Raw genomic sequence first — 16,412 nt, forward strand, 5'->3', positions numbered from 1 at the left:
AAGTGGCAGTTCTGGGTCTGAAGCTGATGAAGATGCTAGCTCCTCTGACTGAGTTGTGGTGAAGATGGTTCCCCTGTTATAATGATGTGTTGTTCTGGATGCCTTGATGTTTGATGTTTGATGTTTTTTTTGGCAGTCTTGTTTTGATGCCTTGATGTAATTTTTGGGTTCTCTTTGTGATGTCTCTGGATTTCTTTTTATCTCAGCTTATATAGCTGTGTATATTTGTGGTTCTGTAACACCTGACAATATGTTTTAACATTCTATATGTTTTAACATTCTATGTGATATTCTCTGTTGGATAATAGACATTTATTTTGTCTCATTGGTCTCTTTGGTCTATTTTGACTAAAAAGGGGGAGAAGCAACTAAAGGAGAGCTGCAGTTAATATGTGGAGAACTGCAGTTAATATGTGCTATGAAGGAGCTAGGCTATAAACAGATGATAGCTGATGTTGAACAGGATGATATTTTGTGGAGTACAGGTGATGTTGAAGAAGATGTCAGATGGGGTGATGGGTGTTACAGGTGTTGTTGAAAGAGATGTCTGTGTTGAACAGACTTAGGGGGAGAAGAAGCACATATGTTACAGGTGTTGTTGAAGGAGATGTCTGTGTTGAACAAACTTAGGGGGGGAAGAAGAAAATATGTGTTTAATGTGTGTTTACTAGTTGCTATTATAGCTAGTAAATGTGTGGATTATTACTTCTGCTGCTGCTTAACTGCTGATATGTTTTTTACTCTTGTGAACAAATGGACTGATATATGTTTTAGCCAAAATTTGCCAAAGGGGGAGTTTGTTGGTTCTATGTGTTGGCAGCAATTTTGGTAAAACCTGGAATGTTCACAAGTTGTCACAAGTGTTGTCTTGACATAAGATATCATGTACATGCAGGATGTTTAAAATGTGATTATACAGGATTTTACTAAGATGTCAGACCCGATGTCATGACATCTGTATACAGAACATTCATTCTGAATGTTATGTATTATGTGATTGCGTTTTTAATGCTAATCTATGTATGATTGATGAGATGATTGAACGCTCTATCAATCAGTAATTACTACTAGATTGACTTATTTTCCAAAGAGATATAATCAGCTGTCCTGAGAAGATATGAATGGAAAATAGTTTTAGGGTTTTATGATGTCCAAGCCCAGCCAACTGCTTCTATATAAAGGACATGGAAAACCTGGTTTTATATACAAGAAATAACGAACGAAATATTGAGAGAGAATAAGGGTTTGAGTCTTGTGTGGTCGTGTGTATTGTGAGCCATTCATTCATCCATAGATGATTGAATTGGACTGATTTTTGAGTTGTAATTTGTCCACTCTAAGCTGTGAAGCATGAGTGTGTGTTTACTTGATTGAAGCTTTTAAGTAAGATCAAGTATGTGTCTTTGAAGAGTGTCTTCTTTTCATTGTAATTCTTATTTTATATCACTGCTATGATTGAGGGAGAGTGAGTAGGATCTCATATCTAAGAGTTCTTAGGTAGAAGTCACACGGGTAGAGATTAGGTGAAAAGACTGTAACTTGAAGTTGTTTACTGAGAGTCTTTGAACTGATTCTGTTTAGTGGATTTCCTTCTTGGCTTGGTAGCCCCCATATGTAGGTGAGTTTGCACCAAACTGGGTTAACAATTGCTTGTGTCTCTTGCATTACTGTTCTTTATCTTTTATCCTGTTTGTATTGTTCAGATATTAGTGTCGTGACATTACCTTCGACATCTCATATCTGATACCAGAATTTCAGGTATTTTTGTAGAGCACTTATGACCTCTGTGCATTATTTTGCATATTATATGGCAAAGATTTCTGCTGAGGAGAGAATACGAAGATGGGAGAGGATCCAGGTTACTCGTAGGGAGACTGATAGCCCCCTAGAGTCACCTATAGGGTTTTACCATCAAGGGACAGAAGAGGAAAACTGAGGACCCAAATCCCAATTCTCCTTATGTGAAGGATTAGAGGGCGAAAAGTGGATCTTCTACCACTCCACATGTTTTAGGTAAGACGAACATTGAGACGCTACCTGAAGGCGAGGCTCCTCCACATCCTCATACTTTATGGAGCGACACAAATTTTGACACTCTCCAATTTAAAAGCTCTCACATCCCTTTATCAAAGGAGTTTCCTAGTGACTATCAGGGTCTCTGATCTAAATCAACTCCTACAATCATAAGCATGAATAATAACCGTCTACTAAGGGCATTGATGTTGGAGGATTTTGATCAAGAGAGGCGAGATAAGGTTGAGAAGGAGATGGATGCGAAGCTCCAAAAGTACATGGATAATTATAATAAGACAAATATGTTTCTAAAGGCCCTGCAATAAGACAAGGATACATGGGAGAAAAATTTGGTAGATGTGGAGGCCAAGGCTATAAAGATAGCTACTAAGGAGAAACACATGCAAGAGTATATATACTCCACCCTCGCCTCTAAAAGGAGCTGAAGAGAAGGTGTCAGAGCTTACTGATAAGTTGATGTTGACCTCTGGAGTTTACTTTGAGTGGGAAAAAGAGAGGTTTCTCTCTTCTATCCCAAACTGGATATGAGTAAATTGTATTCCTTAAAGTGGTCCAAGATGGCCAATTAGTGAATGAAAAGGTGGTGGGCCCCCAGAGCCTAAATGTTCAGCTCCCACCAATGGAATGCAGGGTGGTGCCATGGAAATGGAAGGAGATGGGTCCAAATTCCTCAATCAAAGGACACCGTTAGGGAGGATGAAGTTTATGAGAAAGGATGATGGTTTGGGTTTTCTTGAAATGTTTCTTGGCCCCTAGTGGCCTTTCATCATATTTCTTGGCCCCTGGTGGCTCTAGAGAATCCAACTAGCTAGCCATTGAAGGGTTTCAAATCCTATGGGTAAAGATGCAGTCTTTCAAACGCATCCTAATATAGAATATATAAAGAACTTACTTGATCCATGAGAACTCCTTTGATCATCCATTCATCATATCTAATATTAATGACCATGGGGTCATCATTGTAAGGATGGATGCCAACTATGTCCTTCTTAAAGAAGTCGATTATGGCTTCTAGCATCTCCGACTCACTCTTGTCTTCAACACTAGGGATGTCTTCTATATTTAGAATTTGACAAGTGTACCTTATATGGGCGAAGCTAGTCTCTCGCCCCAAGGGAATCCCCATGCGATAGTGTTAAGCGTATGGCGCACACATTTGCTGCCCTCACCATGAGATATTTCCTTCACCTTGGTGGGTATGGGACTTCATGCATTGTCTTACCCATGAGAATTGGATTTGTCTGACCCACAAGAGGAATTTCCATTGACGTACTTCTTGATGTGTCCCTCATGGATCCGCCTCTCGATCTCTTTCTTGAGCTGGTAATAATCTTCGGTGTAGTGCCCTTTGACTATGTGGAACTTGCACCATATACTTGGTTCATGACCCATTACATCTATCTTTGAAGCTAGAGGTGTAAGGATGTTATGCAGATGAAGAACCTCGTGCCATATCTATTCTCGGTAAGTGTTCAAAAGCATAAACTCTCTGCCGCCTTACCTACTCTCTTGAACACAGTTTTATCTTTGATGAGAAATGTATAATTATTTTTCCTCTGGTGGTGTGAACCTTAGGAATTGCGAACACTCTCTTTGATGTGTTGTGCCTTCTTCTCATTGTTGTTCTCCTCGCCTTTTTTGTAACAGTCTGCCCCGGTAACCACTTCTGCTAGTGAAAGCGTTAGTTTTTGGGCAAGAGATTTGTTGATCTGTATTACCTTTAGACCATTCTGGAACACTCAAACGAATATTTCTTGGTTTGTAGGAACGAATCTGATGGTGTATTTGTTGAACCGGACAAGATAGTCCCTTAGAGACTCAGATTGACCCTGTCATATGTTGAACAAGCTGGTGGTTGACATCTCCGTTTGATGATTGGCTTTGAACTGATGCACAAGTTTCCTTACCATCTCCTTATAGGTGGAGATATAAGCTCTGGGTAGACCCATGTACTGTCGTAAGGATGCTTCCTAGAATGTGCTAGACAATTGTTTTCACTTCAGGGAGTCAGGTGCTCCGATAATAAACATATGAGTGTTGATGGAGGTGACATGCTCATAAGGATCTATGTTCCCATCAAACTTGGCCAATGAGGGAGGTTTGAATGCTTTAGGGACGGGCGCCTCCCATATTTAGTCTGAAAGTGGTTAAGGGTCCAACACTTCCATCTCCACCGGGGGGTTGGATTCTTGTAGGAGATATCTGATAATGTGGACGTTGTCTTCTAGTGTCTGGTTCTAATGACATAGTTCATCCATGGTTGTGTGTATCTCCGCCAAGAAACTGGCGTTACAGCTACCACAATTATCCTCTGGAGTAGGGGATGAAGTTCTCCTTTTGACCATGACTGATGATGGTTAGGTATATGAGTGGAAGGTAACAGTGAGTAAGGTAATGATGATGAATAAGGTGTGACTCGGGATAATTTTACCGAGGCCCTACAGTGGAAGCCAATATACTAGTCAAAAGTACAAGTGTGTATGGTATCCCTGCCATGACAGGGGATACTCAAGGGCCTTAGTAGGTGTATAATAATTTTATGGTGGTTAGGGCCCACCAGCAGTGGTGAGAAGCCATGTGTGATGATGTTACAGTGGTTTTAGAGGACCTGTTCACGTGAGGTGATAGACTCTGTGTATAAGCATTGTGCTTTGGCTGTTATGTTTAAGTTATGATATCCCCCTTCTCCCGCTAGGGGAGAAATATGTATAGGGGCCTTTTGAGTCTAAGGTTTAGGAAACCCTTAGAAGCAGTAATGACTCCCTCGTGACTAGGGGAGACTGTTGACTACCTACTTTCTAGGGAGTCGTGGTAATACTCATTCTCATATGATTAATTGGAGATAACACTACTACGAAAAAATTTATAATCACGATTGGGAGAGACCTATAATAACGATTGAACAACCGTTGTTAAATAGGGTGTGATTGTATGTGGGTTATTTACAACCATATTCCAGTGCTTTTGGTAGAAAACTGGAAAGCATGCTACCTATAACCACAATTGCTTTAAATACCCGTGGTGAAAGGTCTATTAGCATTTTTAACTTTTGCCACATGTTTTTCCTGACTACATTGATAACTTTCATCATAATATATAATATTAAATATTCTTAGCACAAAAACAACAAGAAAAATAATAAGAACAACAAGAACAAGAACAACAAGAACAAGAACAAGAACAAGAACAATAACAAAAAGAACAACAATAACAATAACAATAACAACTAGAACAATAGCAATAACAAGAACAAAAATAGGAACAACAAGAACAACAATATAAACAACAAGAACAATAAGAACAACAAGAACAACAAGAATAACAAGAACATCAACAACATCAACAAAAATAACAACAACAATAACAAGAACAACAACAATGATGACGACAAAAAAAACAACAACAACAATAACAAGAATAAATAGAACAATAACAACAACAAAATAAATAAATAAATAGAATTGATAAACAAGAACATTTTACCCGACACAACAACAACTACTGTTGCAAGTTGAATCCATGTTTTTCATGCCTCGTTCAATTTGGAGAAGAGATGACAGAGTTCTGAAACTCGTTAATGGAAGAAATATTTTTTAGTTTCATTTATGGAAGAAATGATGTTTTCAAGTTTGGCTTAGTGAAGGAATAATGTTTCGTAAGTGGGACTACATTTCCCCGTCTTTTAGGCAGCTGATTTGTCAAAAGCTACATGAATAGACTCTTCAACAAATGATATTCTATGATTGTAAACTCTACATGCTTTACTCAAATACAAGTACCCTATAAATATACCTTCATCAAACTTTGCATCAAATTTACCGAGATTGTTCTTTCCGTTATTTAAAATGAAATATTTTCCGTTGAAAAACGCGAAAAATAGGAAATATTAGGTTTCCTGCCATTGAGTAACTCATAGCGTATCTTCTATAGAACTTGTCAAATGACCACCCTGTTAAGACATGGCATGCGGTATTAATCGTATCCACCTAAATGTACTTAGACAAACTCATTTTTCAGTATCATCGTCCGAGCCAGTTCTTTTAAAATATGATTTTTACGCTCAAAAACACCATTTTGTTGTGGATTCCTCGAACATGGGAAGTTATGAGTAATCTTCTTTTTTGTTACAAAAGTTTTCAAATTGATGGTTTACAAGCTCACCACCATGATCACTACGAAGTGTGATAATTTTCAAATTGTAAAGATTTTGGACAAGCTTAGCAAACTTAAAAAAAGCTTTAAAGGTTTCCTTATATGCTAAGAAAAGCATCCAAGTGAACCTAGAACAGTCGCCCACAATTACAAATCCGTAATAGTTACCGCCTAAACTTCTTATCCTCGAAGGTCTAAACAAGTCTAGATGGAGAAACTCAAGAGGTTTTGAAGTTGAAACAACCTTTTTCGATTTATAAGACACTCTCGTTTGCTTTCCCATTTGGTAACCATCCGAAAGTTTATCTTTAGAAAAAAATTATTTTTGGTAGACCAACTACTATATTCTTAGATGCTATCTTATTTATTAAATAAAAATGTACATGTCTTAAGCGTCTATGTCATAGCCAAGAATATTCATTCTCAGTGACAAAACATTTAGTACCATATATTGACACATCATACAAGTCAAGCAAATAGATATTATCAATCATAGAACCATTAAACACAAGACTTTTAATTGCCTTTTTATTCAATTAAACAACTTAAGGTATTGAAAACAATAGAATACCATTTTTTACATAATTGACTAACACTGAGTAAATCATGTTTAAGCCCTTTAACAAACAAAACACCTTTTATGGTAATTGTGGAGAGATTTTCCATAACACATTATTCTAATATTTTATCTCTTGTGTTGTCTCCATAAATGACGCCCAGGGCTCTCGCCTGAGGGCGGTTGCCTATTTTGATCAATGGATAACACTTTTGTTATTTTTCTATTCACAAATTCCTTGGGCGGCATGTCAACATCTTTTATGGTGGGAACCCTCTTGTGATGGATGAAAATAAGGTGATAAACCCCAAAGATGGAAGCCATTAAGGATCATTTCCCCTTCCTATCACCCTCCTCATTGTTATTTCCACTTTCTTTTCTAGTACCTTCGATAACTTCTCTTGTCTTTCTAGGTGGTGTGCCACCTCGGCAGGGAGAACACTTTCTACACGGGGACCCACTCGATTAGATAGGTTTCCGTGGAGAATCTAGATGCCTCTTGTTCCCCCTTATGTATCTTCCTTGGCAGGCCTACCAAGTATTTCTTTCTTAATTAAAACTTTTATTGCGTCCTTGAGATTGATGCATTCACTAGCATCATGTTTATGGCTTTTATGAAAACTACAAAATTTTAACCTACCATTATGTGTTGACTTATTCACTACATGGGGATATTTCACTCATGCTTCGTTGAAGATATTGTCACATTCATACAAAATTCTCTATACGAATGTGTTCAACATTGTATATTTTGAGAACCTAGACGACTGAGTCGTGGTCCTTTATTTCTTTCTTTAGCTTTGTCCTTGCGACACTTATTGAATTTTTTCCTTCAACCTCTAGTATACATACATGCCTTGTTTCTTTCAACATCTTTGGCTAACATATTCTCTTTATAATTAGCGTAAGATTTGGCTTGAGTGAGAAGATCACCCATACTCTCTGGTTTCTTCAATCATAGTTTTTCTTTGAATATGTAGTCAAACCTTAATCCCTTTTTCTAAAATCCATCACTTTAGCTTATCACTGGCTCCCCCACTTCCATTGGTACTTTAGTAAATCTATCAAATACTCTCGAAGCACTTCTTTATTTCTCTAGTGATTTCCGTTAAGCATAACTATTATTTTGGATGACGTCTACAGGTTGTAAATTGTGATGTAAACTCTTCACATAATTCCCTCCAAGTGATAATGGAGGCGATGTCTTATAATTCCTTGAATAAAGTCATGGCAACTCTTTTAAGGGTCAATAAAAAATGTTTGCATTTCACGACACTTCCGGCTTGGTTAAAATCAAGTATGGTATCCATGTGCTCAACATGTTAATTAGGAGTTTTATTCTCACAATAGGTCTCCATATTTGGGGGCTTCTCAAAATACTTAGGGATATGTCATTCTGTGATGTTCTTGGTGAATACATTCCTTCGATAATGTATAGATGTGTGATTAGAAGAACTGTCCTCATGTCTGTTCCTTGAGCATCAAGAAAAAGATCTTTGAAGACAATCATCTTCGAGTGGCATATGATTGCTATCTCCTTCCCAAGAGTCATGTGGGAAAGAGTTATTTCCATGGTGATGATGATGATGACTCATTGGAAAATCTCGCGATCTTAATGCTTGCAAATTGGTGTTGATGGAAACATCCCCTAGGATGTCTCCATTGTGATCGTGTTGCAACACCTCAAGCTGAGTTGTTATCTGAGTTAGAATCTTTTGATGATCCTCTTTGAAGCTAAGGAGCCTCACATTTATCTATTGTAACAGGTTAGCGATGTTTAATACGAGCTTGTTTGCATTTAATGATCTGAATGATGTATTGAGTTGGAATGTCTTATAATGGTGGAGGAAACAATGATTGAGAAGGAGAAACTTAATGTTGCAGCCAAGAAATTGAAAAATCCACGAGGAGAAATGTAGTGTTGTAACAAAGGGATTTAATGAAAATTTTGAACAATAGGTTGAGAAGTTGTGATTTGGTGTGGTGTGTAATCGATTGAGGAATTGCAATTTGTTGAGGGGTTGTGATCTAAGCTTGTAGATCTTGGTGTTTTAGAAGTTCTTCATTTTCATTGGCGAGGTGTTATCTTGAAGGATGTGAATCGTTGAATGGACATTGGGAGCAATGTTGCATTTGAGAGTTGCTTTTGAATCGACCTTCAGAGAAGGTAGCAAGATACGTGTTTACGAAACTGTTATGTTGTTAGAACGGTAACATAAAAATAGATATGAAGGTGCAATGACTGATATTAAAGAGAGACAATGAAGAATTCGTGAGAATTAGAAGACCGTTCCCACAAGCACCACCATTATTGCGTACTAGAGCAAAGGTATGTGAGAGAGGTCAAAGATAAACATTGTGACGATGCTTTTGGTATATTGGTTATGGTCTCCGGTGATCAAATATGAGAACTTGCAAGACATCATTTGAGAGAGGTGTAACTTTTTGATCTGTTAATAAGAAGAACCATTGATCGTTACTCATAGTAACATTTATATGCAGGAGACTGTTAAAACCATTTCTTATTAATCCGACATGGAGTTGATTTATTTTCTCATCTAGTCCTTTTAATTTTTCTTAACACAAAAATTATAGTCATTTTATTTAAACAAGTATGCTATGTTTACACCAAAATTTGACATCGTATTTGTACGGTGAACAACGTGTTTTTATAAAATAAATAATATATTTTCATGAACATTGATGAACAATGTCACAAATGAACAGTACACACGTGCGTGAATAGTACCGTAAACAGTATCCGTGCACAAAGGATGAACAATGATTTTTTATAGTAAAATAAAATTGGTTAATGAAATTTAAAAAATTGGTTAATGAAGTGATGAAACTGGTTAATAAACGTTCAAATATTTAAAATAATTTTAAATAATAAATCAAAGTTGGTTAATAAAAAATAAAAAATTGGTTAATAAAATTATAAAATTGATTAATAAATATTTAGATATTAAAAATAATTTTTAACCGTAAATAAAATTGATTAATAAAATATAAAAATTTGATTAATAAAATTATAAAATTGATTAATCACACGTGTAAATATCCTTTAATCTATATTTTTCTTAAATAATAAATTTTTATAAATATATTTTTAGAAAATATTACTATAACATTTCATTATTCACCGATACGGCAAACAGTAAAGTTCAATTTATGTAGAATATCATTTCTCTTATTTAAACTAGTAGAAATGAAATACATAGAAGAAACTATAGTTCCTTCTTATATTAACACCAAATATATTAACTGACTAAACTTTTTACAATAATTGATCCTAGTCACATAGCTAGTATATCATTACAAAAACAAAACACGATTTTTCAAAACTTCGTTCAAATCTCTTCAAAACAAAAGACAAAAAACATCTCATAATATGTTCAATATCACATCAAATTTATCAAAACTACAATAGATTTTGTAATTTTAACAAATTCATCATAATACTAAACATATACTCATTCAAATAACCTCAACTGCCGTACAATTGCGTCTTGCAATGTTTTCTAGCAGCAAATCACATGTGAGCAATGAAGCCTTAGGTCTTGTTGGCCTAGTTTCATATACTTTAGGCAACGGTTCCAAAACTGATCTATCACATTTTCCAACCCACTTAGCTTGCATATACTTTTGCTTCCTCCATGGAGCTAAATGCAATTTCTTCTCCTTCATACATTTTTTAGCTGCTGAACACATTATCTTTACCAATACTCTTAATCTCTCTGATTTTCCAACAAATACTTCCGGTAATCGCTTCACTAATTGATTGTATTCTTCGTTACCACGCGCCATCTCAAATTCACCTCTAAAGTTCATCTCAATAATCACTTTTATCACACCTCTTTTAGAATTTGATGAATTTTCAGTCACTTCCAAATATGTATGTTCCCCTATGTTCAAAAAAAAAGAAAAAAGAAATAAAAATATATTAATTATTCAATAAATCTAAAAATAGATAGATAAAAAATTATAGTTGAATATATATTTACCTGATGGAATCTCTGATGAATTACTCCATTTAGATTTGTAAATTGCGGAATTATAACCGAGATTCGATAATCGGTCACAAATTTCTCTAAGCAAACAACTCCGGCAACTCTTAACTGCCACCACCGGTTGCCGGCACAAGCATAGCATCTCAGACATGTTTGATTCTCTCATGATCTCCTTTGTAGCTTGCCTAACCTTTGCCTCACTTGAGCTACTTCTGCACAAAGTTGCCTTCACAAATGGAAACAAGAAAATGAGCACACAAAAAATTTGAGTTTTATTCTTACATTAAATTAAGTTTGTAATACCTTGAGAAGTTGATCTTGTTCTTCCCAAAAAGCCTTATCTTTTTCCACAGTATAAATACTATCATCTTCTTCGGAATTATCTTCGTTTGCCTCATCATTGCCGGAGTTGGATGAATTTTCCGATGAGTCTTGGAATTCCTCCCAAAATCCAAAAACAGTGTCGGCAAAACTGACTTCATCGGAGCTCCGGTGAACAGTTGCCGGAGTAATGAATAGTTGTTTATCCATGAGTATATAATATTGATAATAATGAAATGAATGTGAATTGCTATGCCTCTATAACACTCTATATATACATGTATTATGTGTATATATTAATCTCACACTAGTTAGTAATTAAAGTATAGATTCATTAAAAAATTAATAAAGTATAGTATTATTTAGTTTGATTTGTCACGTTGTGTATTTTATTAAAGAGCTTTTTGAAGAGATCGGTTTTGAATGTCCGCATATTCCATCCATGGATGTGGTATGTTCTCTTCTGGAGCATAATATGGGAATGATTTTCTTTGACTCAATAATGAGATTTGTTTGTTATGAAACCAGAATTATTGTTGAAACGTAAAAAGTGCATTGGCTTTTGAGTACGGTGGTATGGAATAGATGATGTAAGATTAACATTTTAACGCATTCAAGTAAATCAAAGAATTAAAATAATGAGAGGGTATTGCATTAATAACACAAGGATCCAATCAATCTTCTATATTGAATTGGATCAACATTTTGTTCATCCTCATTCTTAGATAACTGCAGCCTTGGTTTAGCTGGAGTAATGTCAGCATTACAATGCTCCATTTCAAACTTCTTCAATATCTCAAGAGCATACCTTCTTTAGTGCATGAGCGGTCTCTTTTTGGACTTATGGAACTCAATGTCAAGGAAGTATGTCATGAGACCAAAGTCAGTCATCTCAAACTCTTTCATAAGTTCACTCTTGAACTTAGAAATACACCTTACGTTGCTGCCCGTTATCAACAAGTCGTCTATATATAGACAAAGGATAATCACTCATTCACTCTTATCCGTCTTCACATATACTCCATGGTTGTATACAAACTTCTTGAAGTCAAAATCCTTTAGGAAATCATCTATTCTTTTATTCCAAGCTCTTGGAGCTTGCTTCAAACCATATAACACATTCTTCAACTTGTAGACCTCCAGCTCTTGGTTTCTTACAACAAAGTCAGGGGGTTGTCCTACATATACCTCCTCTTCAAGCGGTCCATTCAAAAATGCATATTTGAAGTCCATTTGAAAGATGGGTCAATTGTGGTTATTTGCAATACCAACAAAAGCCTAATGGTTTCAATCCAAGCAACCGGTGCAAATACCTCTTCAAAGTTTATTTTAATTGTGTCATCCTTGTCCATTTTAAATTTTGGCCATAATACATTTATCCTGTTATGTGGGATGAGAAAATTCCATCTAAATCACTAAGGTCTCTCATCATGATTTGTAGAGTATTCATCAACCATAATTATGGTCATCTTATCGTGGACCACGTTTGAAAGATAATAAATTACTCGACTCCACATCTAGGATTCACACTGGTTTCAGGTCGAAAGGTTGCATACACCATTATTACTATGAGAATAATTTATGACATTTGCATAACATTCTATGTAGATTTCTCAATGCGGGTCAATCCTATATAAATATGACTCATAATATTTAGTCGATGTGAAGACTTATTCACTATTTATCCATGATCCATGATATGTGATCACATGTTTGTCCATATAATAGTTCCAATATTTTAATTTTATTCCACTTCACATTATAACTTGACTACATATACTTTAAGAACAGTGTCCTTATGTTTAATGAGGTCTCACGATTAAGTTATACTTAATGTTTCATCAAATGAACCATATATTTTAAGGACTTTATTACTTTGAATAAACAAACATAGTAAATAATGCCTTATTATTAATAGATAACTCGATACAAGTACCAAGTTATAATAAAACTATTGGCCTCTAGGGATTAAACCAACAATCTCACACTAGCACTAGAGTCAATCATGCATACACCTAAAACCCATAGATCTAGTAATGTCGTCATGCTTTTGGGGTACAAAAGGCTTTGTCAGTGGGTTAGTGATATTGTCAAGTGTTGGTACTCTTCATATCTTCACATCTTCAATATCTATTATCTCTTGAATTAGGTGATATTTTCTAAGAATTTGATTGGATGTTTGGTGAGATCTAGGCTCCTTAGCTTGTTTGATGGCACTGTTGTTATCACAATAGAGATCAATGCAATCTACAATGCTATGCACTATACCAAGTTTACTAATGAACTTATTGGTCCAAACAACTTTCTTTGTCATATTTGAGGCAATAATATACTCATCTTGGGTTTTAGAATCAACAGTTATATTATGCTTTGAACTTTTCCAGCTTGTAACGCCACCATTTAAGCAAAACACATAACCATATTGCAATCTAAAGTAATCCTTAATTGTAATGAAGAGTATTGGTGTATCCTATTATAGAGAACTCTTCTAGACCTCTATATATCAAGAATTATTCCTTTATTTTTCCACACAACTTAAGGATATTCTTTGCAACAACATAATGAGCATCATCAGGATCAAACTAGTACCTACTAGTTGCACTCAAAGCATACAAGACATCTAAATGTGTATATAACATGGCATACATGATATATCCTATTGCATATGCAAATCGGATCTTATTTAGGCGTTCCATTTCTTCCTCAGTTCAAGCGGTTGTGTTTTTTATAGACACATACCATGTTGCATATGTATGAATCAATTCTTGGAATCATGCATATGAAAACATCTCATCACTTTATATGTGCATGTACTATGAATTAGGTCAAGATGTTTTCATGATCTATCTATTATATCTTGATTCTTAATATATATATATATATATATATATATATATATATATATATATATATATATATATATATATATATATATATATATATATATATATATATATATATATATAGCATTCCCCTAGCCAAATTTTCAGGTGCTTCATGGTAAGGAGATTGTTTCCAATATATAATATGTAATCTAAATATAATACCAAAAATAAGACAATACTCCCAATAAATTTCTTGTAGACACAAGGCTCATCTTCATTTTTAACAATCCATTTTTTTACAGTTTCATCAAAACAAAGTTTTCAGCTTCTAGAGCTTACTTCAATCCATGGATTGATCGTTGTGACTTACATATCTTTTCGGCTTCTTCTAGAATTTTAAATCCTTCAGGTTGTGTCATATACCATCCTCAAGGATATTTTCCTTAATAAAATAATTCTTGACATCCATCTATCATATTTTATAATCATCATGTGCAATAATAGCGAGTAAGATTCGAACAGATTAGAACAATTCAACTAATGAAAAAATTTCATCATAATCCACACCATGAATTTTCTTATAGACCTTATCAATTACTCATTCCTTAGAGGTATTTACCTTACCTTTCATGTCTACCTTATTTTGAAGATCCACTTGTATCCTATGCGATTAATTATTACAAGAGGCTCTACCAAGGTCCTTACTAGGTTTGTGTACATGGAATCCGTTCCAGATTTCATGGCCTCTAGCCATTTCTTAAACTCAAGACTAATGTGGCCTATTTTCAAGTCACGTTCTCATCTTTATCCATGAGTAATACATCACATTTCTCAATTGTGAGATACCCATATCTCTCAGGTTTGTGACGTGTCTTGTTTAACCTATGATGGTCGTGTGATAATATAACATGTTTCTCTTGAACAACTTCTTGTGTTTCCCGCTCTTGTTCCTCCATAGGCATGCCACTTCTTTGTAATTCTTGAATTTCTTAAAGCTTTAATTTCCTCTCATTAATTCATTTGGAAATAAAGTCCATTTTCAAAGAATATTCTAGTTTGGACGATAAATACTTTTCCCTTAGAAGGATTATTGAAGTAATACCCCCATGTTTCTTTAGGATAACTCACAAAGAAGAATTAATTAGATTTGGGCTTAAGCTTAGTTTATTTTTTTCGTTTCACATAAACTCTACAACCCTAAATCTTCATGTAAGACATATGTGGTATGCTACCACTACATTTCTCATATGGTGTCTTCTCAATTGTTTTTTTATGGAACATGGTTAAGTGGGTAAGATGTTCTCAATAAAGCATGTTACTAACAGGACTTTCAAATATTTACGTGACTTATCATGGATCAAACCATGTTTAACAAGATTCAGTTTCTTCTCTCAGATAAACCATTCCATTTAGGTGTTCCATGAGGAGTAAGTTATGATATAATCCTACTCTTTTTTAGATGGTCATAGAATTATAATCTTAAACATTCACCTATATGATCTGATAGAAGGGTTTTAATATTCTTTCCTAGTTGATTTTGTACTTCAATTTTGAATTCCTTGAATTTTTCAAAAGATTTAAATTTTTGTTCCATTAAATATACATAATCATATTTATTATAATCATTTATAAATATGATAAAGTATTGAAAAACATCCTCTAAATGGTGTTTTCAGTGGTCCACATATATTAGCATGCAGGGGGGTCAAAAGATCACTTGCCTTTTCACCTTTTCATGTGAATGAGGATTTAATAATCTTTACAATTAAAAAATATCAACATGTCCCATATGATTCATAATAAAAAGAATACAAGAGTGTATCTTTATGGAGTTTGGAAATGTGTTTCTTATTTATGTGTCCTAAAGACAATGCAAAGGTAAGTCAGATTTAACTCGTTAGGTTTCATCTATTTAATATTAATGTTATAGATTGACATTTTGAATATACATGAGCAATAATTCATTTTTTCATTCGTGTCGTAGCATAAAATATATCATTTAAATAAACAGAGTAACAATTGTTATTTATTATAAATGAAAATCTAAACCTGTCCAAACAAGAAACAAAAATAACATTCCTCATAATTGCATGTACATAATAACAGTTCTTTAACTTAATTATTAAATCACTGGATAAAGTTAATACACAGGTTCCTACAACAAAATCATCAACCTTTGCTCCACTATAAACTCGGAGATCAACTTCACCATTTTCCAATTCTCTACTCCTTTTTAGCTCATGCACATTAGTACAAATGTGAGAAGCGAATCTAGTATCCAATACGCGTGATGTAGAAATAGATAAATTTATTTCTCTAACAAAAATACATGAACTTGAAGTCTATATTCCATTCTTTATATCTTCCAAGTACTTTGGGAAGTTTCTCTTCCAATATTCGGTCTTATAATAATGGATGTAATTTCCCTCCTTAGCTATACCTCTGCTAGGCTTTAAAGCACAGGAAGTAGGTTTGGTCCTAGCAAATTCCTTTCCTTTCCCTATACTACCCTGT

General features: G+C 34.6%; 1 protein-coding gene across 1 annotated transcript; it reads right to left on the bottom strand.

The window, feature by feature from the left end:
* Positions 1-9,935: 9,935 nt before the first annotated feature.
* On the bottom strand, positions 9,936-11,338 carry LOC127107106 (uncharacterized). Its single transcript, XM_051044381.1, has 3 exons — positions 11,056-11,338; positions 10,747-10,978; positions 9,936-10,647 (listed from the first exon to the last, which is right to left on the bottom strand). The coding sequence occupies exons 1-3, from the start codon at positions 11,281-11,283 to the stop codon at positions 10,220-10,222; spliced, it is 888 nt and encodes a 295-aa protein (XP_050900338.1). The 5' UTR covers positions 11,284-11,338; the 3' UTR covers positions 9,936-10,219.
* Between the last annotated feature and the right edge of the window lie 5,074 nt (positions 11,339-16,412).

Source organism: Lathyrus oleraceus, chromosome 7 (assembly GCF_024323335.1).
Source record: "Lathyrus oleraceus cultivar Zhongwan6 chromosome 7, CAAS_Psat_ZW6_1.0, whole genome shotgun sequence".
Lineage (NCBI taxonomy): Eukaryota > Viridiplantae > Streptophyta > Magnoliopsida > Fabales > Fabaceae > Lathyrus > Lathyrus oleraceus.

Coding starts and splice junctions, on each gene's coding strand:
- LOC127107106 (XM_051044381.1), bottom strand. CDS start 11,283: ATGGATAAACAACTATTCATTACTCCGGCAACTGTTCACCGGAGCTCC. Junction 10,979..11,055: donor AACAAGATCAACTTCTCAAG/GTATTACAAACT, acceptor CCATTTGTGAAG/GCAACTTTGTGCAGAAGTAG. Junction 10,648..10,746: donor TTCATCAGAGATTCCATCAG/GTAAATATATAT, acceptor TTTTGAACATAG/GGGAACATACATATTTGGAA.